General features: G+C 38.3%; 1 protein-coding gene across 4 annotated transcripts in view; it reads left to right on the top strand.

The window, feature by feature from the left end:
- The window catches only part of LOC101849948 (SWI/SNF-related matrix-associated actin-dependent regulator of chromatin subfamily A containing DEAD/H box 1A), a 42,183-nt gene extending 34,372 nt beyond the window's left edge, over window positions 1-7,811 (top strand). For 3 of the 4 annotated variants that reach the window (XM_005104635.3, XM_005104634.3, XM_035971402.1), the window contains 3 exons: window positions 1,515-1,697; window positions 3,688-3,797; window positions 6,987-7,811. In XM_005104635.3, the coding sequence (XP_005104692.1) occupies window positions 1,515-1,697; window positions 3,688-3,797; window positions 6,987-7,117 (424 nt within the window). In that variant the 3' untranslated portion in view covers window positions 7,118-7,811. The remainder of the gene's footprint in view (window positions 1-1,514; window positions 1,698-3,687; window positions 3,798-6,986) is intronic. The other variant, XM_005104636.3, reaches the window with a different exon arrangement.
- The last annotated feature ends 1,925 nt before the right edge of the window (window positions 7,812-9,736 follow it).

Genomic DNA, 9,736 nt, shown 5'->3' with positions numbered 1-9,736 from the left:
GGGGGGGGTATACCCTGAAGAAAAAAAGTTGGTGAACAAAAACTTATACCTCCCGTTTGGATCTTAATTGACGGAGTACTCACATTCAGCGTCTCTACTCTCCATGGGGCCACAGTTGGGAAGTTTTGACATCATGCCTAGAAACTGCTTTTAAGAACTGGGGAGTAGGTTCCAAATGAACTTTTACCACAAGTTGTTCAGCTAAACAGATTGGGCCAAATTTGAAATATTTGAGGACTTTCCAAGGTTCTACGTTGTTTGCTTGGTTGCTGGAAGTCTTGTGTAGGGTCACTTTTTGGGCAGACTTATTGTCTATGGTACATGCATGTATAAAAAATTTGCCCATGCTTAAGTAGATTCATTTTTCATTTGCTTGAAATAACTTTGGTTAAGTTATAAGATTGTAAAGCTCATAGAGCTGGCTGTTGAGCGTTTTATGGGCTATGAAAATATAGTTTACTTATTATTTATTTTAAGAGATATATATTGGTTTCTTTTTGTATCTCTTGACTATATGGGAAAGAAGGAGGTGGGATGCTGAGTGACAAACATTATGATTTTATATATAGTAGCATCTATTTGCTTTTGTCTGTGCAATTTACTTCATGTTATGCAAAGTTTACTGTTCTCAATGTGCTGTTTTTTTGTGTAAATGTTTCTGTGTTCATGTTAACTTTATCTTTAAAAATTTTAACAGACCATTAAAAAAAATTCTCACAAGCTTTTTAAGGCAAGACGTACACTCCCGTAAAATTTTTCAAAATGAATGACTTTTCTTCAATTTCATGTAATTGTGCAAGAAGTTCACTGGTAAATAGGATGTACTAGGGGTGAATTTGTTGAATTTTTCCAAAAAATGGGTCTCTGTGGCGGCCATCTTGGATTTTCAAACCAGTTTCTTAGTGCAGAAGAATTTCATAGTAAATATTGAATTATCAGCCTGAAATTTGGCACACAAGTACAAACCTATATGAACTGGGGACCCATGAAAGGATTTTGACCTATCTTTAAAACTAAAAATGTTAGCCCAAAGTCATTGGACCCCCTAGAGTCAGTTGACGAAATTTCAAGGTACATATTACAAAAAAATTGAATATTTCACCAATATTTCCCAATTCCCTTTCATAGATCCCCAGCATCGATCTTAAAACACCTGTACACCAAATTTGAAGCTTCTAGCTTCTGTAGTTTTTGAAAACTCCTTGCACCCAGGTCACATATGTCAAAAAGTAGATTTTGAGAAAAACAGAAAAAACTGGGATTTTTAAAAGGATTTTTAGAGCAATTTGTACTTTTCAAACGGCCTTTTAGATCATTTAGGGTGTTTTTTCAACAGTTTCTTCATTTTGACTCCATAGAACAGATGTCAAAGGATGTTTTTCCGCAAAAAACCGCAAAAAACAAAAGTTGGATAGTTTGAAAAATTGTATCGATATTGCCTTGGATCGCCGACCCGGGTCTTCCTTTAAGGCAGCAATTACATATTTGTTTGTGTTTTTCTGTTTTCTTTTCAGGCTACAGCTGATTGACAAGTTCAATGTAGACCCGGAGATCTTTGTCTTTCTCCTGTCCACCCGGGCCGGGGGACTGGGCATCAATCTGACAGCTGCCAACACTATCATACTGCACGACATTGACTTCAACCCTTACAATGACAAACAGGCTGAGGATCGCTGCCACAGGCTGGGCCAGAAGAGGTATGGAAACTGGCAGACACTTCCTGCTGTTCTCCTACAACTTTACCGTAACCTGTATGTGCAAAAGCATGTTCGTGTAAAAGTATCCTCACCTTCTGGAATTCCCCCCCCCCCCTCCCAAAATAGCTTTTAATAATAATGTGAATTTATATTGTGCCTAATGTCTTGAAGGCTGTAATTGCTGTACATTGCAGAATTATCATCTCAATACAATGGACAAATCGAAAGACAGAAAATGTATATTGTGAGGATTCAAGGAACCCACATGCATGTGCACGTGCGCGTGCACACACACACACACATACACGCACACACACACACACGCACATATACATGTGTGCACACACACATACACACAAATACAACTTGTATACATACACACAAATACAACTCACTCAAATATATACACACTTACGCACATTAAAACACACACACATACACACACGCACACACGCACGATTGCACATTTTCAAGTACAAAACTACGGATAACCCCAATACATTGGGGTTTGAAAAATGTGTTCAATGCATCCCCTATTCGGGTTAACTGGTAGCGAAAAATTTATAACCCCTTAATTGCCTTATTATGCACCTGCTGTATCATGAAAATGCATAATTTTTAGCGCTATTTCGTACCAAGTACGTCATGGAAGTTTGTAAAATTTGACGCCCCTGGTTGCCTATATGACGTTACATGTAGGTCACGCTCATATCCTAGATCTAATTTTTCTGTACAGTGTTTTAGCCACAAGTGCTGCGTAGATTCGTATTCGGGAATAAAAGACACATATATTGGTACCGAATTTGCTCGTATTACTTTACTGCTAGGCTTTCAAGCGGTCGATAAACACAGATCTAGGCTTGCAGGTGGCCACGTGCTCTCATAAAACAGAAACATCGAAATGACTTTAAAAAGGCAAATAAATTCACCTTAGGACTTACATTTACAGGTTATTCGAAATTATGAGTAAGATGGGAGGAAATGGAGAATAAGAAAAGTAAGAAAAGTGACAATCGAACACTCAGTGTCCAAAATATTTCACGAGGATGCTAGATCTTGACTGTGCACCTACTAACACTGAGATATTAGGCTGCTGTCCTGGGTAACAAGCTCAGCTAAAAATCAGTGCTTACAGTAGGAACACATACCCCCTGTTAACGAAAGGGTTAATATATTTGTCTAGGAATGGCAAATTGTTTTAGCTATCCGTGATTTCGAGTTTTCGTTGTCCATGTTGTCTGTGCCCAACCGTATTTGTATTTTTCCTTAAAGTATTTGCTGCTATATATGTGTGTGTGCCTTAAGAAAGGTACCAAAAGTCGGATTTTGACCATTTTGAGTTGAGACTTATAGGAAATGCAATGCTGAACACAGGGGTCTTTGAGGTTTTTTTTTAGATATCTCAAGTAGTTTTTGAGATATTGCACATTTTGCGAGGTACGGTATAAAAATATAGTTTTGAGAAAATGAGCTTTTAAGTTTAACAAACGTGAGAACACATAAAAACTTTTTAAAAAGATGTTTTAAATGTATTTATTCGTGGAAAATTCATTTCCAATTTGGCATTCAGGTGATATCAATATCATGAATGGAATTCAATTTTAAAACATAGTAGGGAAGAGAAAACATGCTTCAAGAATAGATTTTAACACCTTTTAAAAGCAGTTTTCATTATTTGTTTTTATTATACCCTACCTTCAAAATAATTCAAAATAAAATATTTAGAAGTCAAATCAATGAAAACCCTTTGAGCACATTGTAAGAAATTGGTGGATCCATATTTTTAAAAAATGGAAACACATTTTGGTCAAAAATGTGATTTTTGTCACTTTGAGCCTGTAGCTCGAAACGGTCTGGGGTGACTTTTGGTACCTTTCACACACACATTTTTCTAAACTCAATGAGGCTTAGTAAAAAGTTACCATTTTTTTTTTAGATGGTTATTGATTCCAAGGTTGGGGGGCTAATTTAACCTTTCTGTTCTCCACAGAGAAGTGAGCATCTATAAACTGATTTGTGAGGACACTGTGGATGAGGCAATGCTGCGTTGTGCCAATGATAAGTTGGCTCTCGAGAAGGATCTCACGGAGTCTAACAGTGGTAAGACAACTGTGATTCAAGCTCATTGTCAAATTTCCGACCCGCCGATTATAGCTGGACCAACCGATTTTTTTGGCTGGGTATTTTTAAACTCGGGAATAGTGTCGTAATCAATTGTTATGTGTGGATTTCGTGGTGAAAGTTATCTAACTGTTAAATTGAATTCTTACTTCTGCTAGAAGATGAAAGTACTGTCGAACCCATTGTCGAGAAGAAAAATGTTTGTCTTAGAGGGGTGGACGTCTTGGACAGGTTCGTTATACATGTTATATTGAAAAAATGATTGGGGGGGGGGGGGGGGGGGGTCGTTTGTACATGTGATTGTTTTGGACAAGTGGCTGTCAGAGCAGGTTGGACTTTACTTTCTGTTTGGCTTGGGAATATGGGAGAATTTTGGTCTTTTCAATCGATCCCATTGAAATGAAATTAGCAGCAAGAAGCTGGTCCACCATCAGGTTTTTGCCCCCCAAAAAACAGACATTTTTAAAAAAGCCTTTGACTGTCCTAGATGATGATATTGTAGGGCCATCCCATGGCAGGGATAGGTTGAGCAGTGATGGAAGAGGATGATAGAAACTTCTTAAGTGGTGCGTCAGCACAGAGATAGATCTAGCTTAAAAAAAAATTATTTTTTTTTAGGTGCGTCTAGTAGACCCTGTGAGATTGATGGAGTAGGGGATAGATAAGCTGCCAGACTACTAATCAAAATGTCTCGGGCTTCTTGCCTGGCTTCTGTGGGTCTACTACTTTAAACTACACTTCAGGCAATGTTGCTGTTCCCTGTCTATCGGAATGTGCAGTGTAATATTAGGTAGCGTACACACGGCCTCGCGGGCACTCGTGGCCTTTCGATCGCGTGGTATCGGTGAAATCGTTGTAATTCCGATCGCTGTTTCTTTGCTCTTTTGCTATAAAACACCAAATGCCGCACACCTTGTAAAAGTTCAGCTTTTCCTCGTTGCAATGGTGTAAGTTGTTTATATGTCCGATTATTAGGAGCTGGAGAATCGCCGAGGAAAGCGAAGCCCCTCGCAGTCAGAATGCGTGGACGGCCGGTTCAAAAATTGACACGCGTACATTCAAATGCTTCGCGGAGCGAGGGATGATTAAATACCGTCTTTTCATTGGTGCTTTCCCGTAGGATAAATTTGGCCTTTAGCGTTTAAATAGAAAGCCTTTAAGAATACTGTCAAAATTTTCAAAGCTAATTTTTTACACGAAATATGCAAAATACCGGCTCAAAAAATATTATACTTTAAAGATCAGTTTATTGCCTATTAGAATAAAGTAATTAGCGTGGAATTATTTTTCATCAATCCTTCCGCGAGGCTCGGAAAGCATGTGACCCCCCCCCCCACGCGGGGTGCACTATAGTATAGAGCCCACTCGCTCGCCGCGGGGGCCGGTGCGACGCCTGCCAGGTCAACGCTCGCTGTTTTTGTCGAAATAACAACAGATCATCGTGTTTGAGGCGATAAAATACTGATTTGATATTATCTCAGTCTTTACAAAAAATTAGGCTCCATATATTTGTTATAGTGATTGTACTCTGTTAATGTGGAGACGTTTAGTGCACTTTGTACTCTTTTATTATCTGTCTAACATGGGGTTGCAGCCAGTGACTGACTTTAACAGATTTGATCAAATTTTAAACAACTACCATTTTCTTAAAAATTGACTGAGAGGTTAAAGAATGGTACCAAATTGCTCAGTGGATATAGGCCTTTCAAATGGAACAGATAAATTTGGCATACAGCTATTTTAAAAATTTAGTTTCTGGTACCTAGTAATATTAGGTTAGGCTCCTTTTATCTATCACTCTAAAGACGTCTGCTTGATTCCCATGCAGGGAAGATATGTTATTGAGTATCTCTGCCGTTCTCCCGAGATTTAATATTTTGCACACTTGAGTTTGGTTGACTTTAACTCAGTGCCTCTGAAATTATGTCAGTTTCTTAGAAAGACATGAATCATCAAAAAGTTGTTCAACATATGTACTAAGTCCAGAAAGCTAACTTTTTCAGGAGGGAGAGAAAACTATTCTTTTTACAATTGTAGGCTATCTCTACATTGTGGGGTTTTAAAAATGCTTTTTCAACATTTAGGATTTGAATTTCGACGAAATATTTCTTGAGCAGGTGCCATGTGTACAATCCTGCTCTAGGGTGGCTATTTTGTTGCTGCTATTGGTACAGCTACTACCACTGCCTGTCAATACCGGCTCAATACCACCATCCTCTTCTTTCTGTAGGACTAGTTTGTTACGTCAGTTTTTTGTAATGTACACATTGTATTATTCTTGGCCTCTGGATGCCTGTATCAGTCTGTTGTTTCCAACTTTCCCTTCTGTTATTGTCTTTTTCTTCCCAACCCTAAATCCTCTTTGCTGTAGTTGGGCTTCTCTTCAGGTGAAACAAATTTTTCAAAAATTGGTTTTGTTTGGGGTTGGTCGATGCTACTCTACTTCATTACTCTCTCTTTATTTTCTGTCCATCTGTTTGGCTCTTTTCTTTCTCTAATTGAGTCCTGCTTCTTTCCACAAACAACAAAATGAAATTGTACACAGATTGAGGTAGATAAGGAGAGAAAGGGGGAAGAAGGGATGTGATGTGTTGATAAGACATTATGTAAAGTCAGGCACAGATAACATGAACACAGAAAACTTCAAATCACGGATTGCTTGTACGGTTTGCCATTCCTCGGCTGATGTCTCTTTAATTTTTCGTCAGTGGTTTTTAACCCGAAGTATGGATGTGTGTTGAACACACTTGACAGCCTCTAAAGTGTTTCAGTTGTCCATACCCGACTGTATTTCTATTTTGTGTCACAGAAGCTGATGAAAACACACTGTTACTATTTCTTATGGGAGGATCAGTAAAGTATACTTTGCCTTGCCTTATCTTCTTGCCCTTTTTTCCGGTCCTTGTTGCTTGTGTTTGGTGGGTACTTTGATGTGGTATGCTCCTTTTTTACTATCAAATATTTGTTGTCCTTATCTCACCTACTTTTTTTTTTGCATGTTACTCTCTAATATCAGTTCTAATCTTTGACACGTGTTTGACATATTTATGTTATAAGTGCCGTAAAATTGACTAAATCTGAAAAGGAAACTCAGTTCCTGTTGATGTGTCGTATTTCTCTTCTACTTGAACCCAAAAAATTACTGTTTTTGGTGTACATTTTTTTCAGAAGAAAATGAAGAGGACGCCAAAGATGTTGCCAATCTTTTGAAGGAGGTGCTAAAAGCAGGCCAGGTGAGGAAGGCGAAGGAGGCTGGCCAGAGTGGCAGTGTGGAGACTGCCAAGTCCACGTCATCTTGACCTTTGTTTCCTGCTATGACGATCACTGTCAACAGACACACATACACACAACTCCTGTACAGAAACCTGCATGTTGTAATTGTATCTGTAAATAAGCTTTTGTTATTCGGCTAGTAGACACTGTTGGTGGCATTGTGAACATTTCTCAGTTTGACCAGATGCACATGGTTAGATGGTGTTGGGATGGAAGACACTTTATATGTTGAACTTTGTGATCTTTTTTCCTACCTAGAACCTGTGTGTGTTTTACAGAAAAATAGGGAAATTGCTTTTCCAGGATACCTTCTTGATCTCATTGTCCAGGTTCATGCAGATGTAACTGGTAGGAAAGGATGTTAAAGCCTCTTGTCTTACTGAAGGTAGGGTTTTCTCATATTGGATAAAGAATTCTAAAGCTAGGGGGTCTTGTGTGCAGACTGTGCAGTCATGGCACCTTGGCAGTTGTGAGTCGAAGGAGAGCAGAGAGTTTGATCAGCCTTCTCAGGCAAGCTGCCTGACTGAAGCTTTTAGTTAGTGCATTATGGAGGATACGGGTCTGTACTAATAATGATCAAAGCCTTTGATAAATGTTGTAATTTTTAAAGACTTTTTGAAAAGCGTTTTGGTTGAAAAATATGACAGACAAGTTGTTCTTTCAACTAATGGGGAAAACTAGTGTTTGCAAGGGAAGAAAAAGGTTTGAGAGACCAAAAAAGATTTTCTGTTGTCACAGTGCATTAGGGGAAACATATTGCATTTATTGATGTCTCTGTAGAGAAGGGTGGTTCAATTTTGTCATATCTAGTTGATCTTTCTTGTTAAATGCCGAATCATCTTGTTGCGTCGGTCCAAGATTCCAATCTTTATACCTCGTACTAGAACAGTTGTTTTGCAGGCAAATTAAATGGTATGTGGGTGGTTGGCCGGTGCTCTGGTGTGGTTTGTTCCTTCTTTCCTATCAAACATCTATCTTTCTTATCTCTCCTTTTTTTGTGTTTGTTACTCTCTTGTAACACCTCTAATCTTTGGCACTTATATAACTTTATTGTGTTGCAAGTTCCGTAAAACTCTTGCTAAAACTAAACTAATTTAAATGATATTTCAAAAATTACGTTATATGAGCATTTGGTCAGTTATTCCTATTTTGTCATAGTAGTAGTAGTTCCAATTTTGTTAAAAGGTTTTGTATGCCTCTGGATCTGGTATAGACATTGAGAGTAGGGCTACTTTTTACGTTTTCGGTTAATTGGTTCGTTTAGCCCAGCTTGAGTTTGTTTGTACAAGTTTATTTCCTATTTTTGAAAACAGAAGTTATCTAGGTGATAACAAAAGCAATAATACAAGATGGAATCACTTTCCCACTTCCCAAGGGCAGAAAATATGAAAGAAAACCGCTAGTTTCCTGGCGCTCTAGCATCCAAATCAAAGAGAAAGCACACTGAAATTTGCAAGTGATGATGGCATAAGTTTAACACCCCCCCCCCCCCCCCCCCCCAACTAAATGACAAAAAAACTGCAAAAAAATCAGAATCTCCCTTGCCACCTCCTTCCAAAAAAAACCTCAAAGCAAAACTTATCTCAGGCGAGCCGCTCCCTGCAGCTCGCAGTCAGAAGCCACTACGTTCCTTTACGACTTCAGTGTCAAATGGCAGTAGCTGAAAAACGGGTCTCTTTTCAGGGAGTTCATTCATTAGATGAAAAACTATCAAAATAGGTTCACTCCTTTTGATTTAATAACCAATTTAGTGATATATATATATGTATATATATTTTTATATAATATCCATTTTAGATTTTGTACCAAAAGAGGGCCCATGCATAGTGGGTTTACCCCCGTCGGAGATAAAGAGTTTTAGCAGCCCTAAGGTTGTGACTACCTCTGGTTTTGACCTCTGAAGGGAATGTTTTGTGTCCTTCAATTTCTCCCGTCCTTGTCAAGACAACCACTTTTCTTCTCAACGGTGGGTGGACACCTTGGACAATTTTGACAGGATTTGAATGTAAGGGAAAGCAACCACTTAAATGTTTGGAGAATTAGAAAGCAACTTTATGAGCGTAAACAGAATTGAGAAAGCAACTGTTTGAATTTAAGGAAAAATAAGGAAAGCAATTTGTTGAATGTAAGGAAGATAACTTTGCATTTAATCCTTTTCAGTTTCCTTTCCTCTCAAATTCTGGAACAAGTTTTTAAAAAAGGATATGAATTTGTCTAAGTTGTTGTAATACTGTAATTTTGTTGTTGTATTTTTTAGCTTGCTACTCAAACCAGTTGTGCAAGATGTCACGATGCTTTCTTTGGAAGAATGTTAATTTGTTGTTATTCAATCGTGGGTGGTTGGGGGGCTCTGGTGTGGTTTGCTCCTTCTTTCCTATCAAACAACTATCATCTTTATCTCCCCTCTTTCTTTTTTATATTTGTTACTCTCTTGTAGCACCTCTAATCTTCGGCACTTATATGACCTTGTGTTGCAAGCGCCGTAAAACCTCTACTAAAACCAAAAACCTGTTATTCAATTAAAAAAAAAAAGTTTAGGTGCTTGTTTGTTGTTGAGTAGCCCCACAATGGCTCTTGCCACTCCCCAGTAACTCCTTGGGCTAGCCTGTTCATTCCAACTTACCATTTTAGCTCTTTGGGTAAAT

This window comes from Aplysia californica, unplaced genomic scaffold (genome assembly GCF_000002075.1).
Source record: "Aplysia californica isolate F4 #8 unplaced genomic scaffold, AplCal3.0 scaffold00429, whole genome shotgun sequence".
In the NCBI taxonomy this organism is placed as follows: Eukaryota; Metazoa; Mollusca; class Gastropoda; order Aplysiida; family Aplysiidae; genus Aplysia; species Aplysia californica.
The sequence above is the reverse complement of the archived record's forward strand: the minus strand, read 5'-3'. Positions and strand labels throughout refer to the sequence as shown.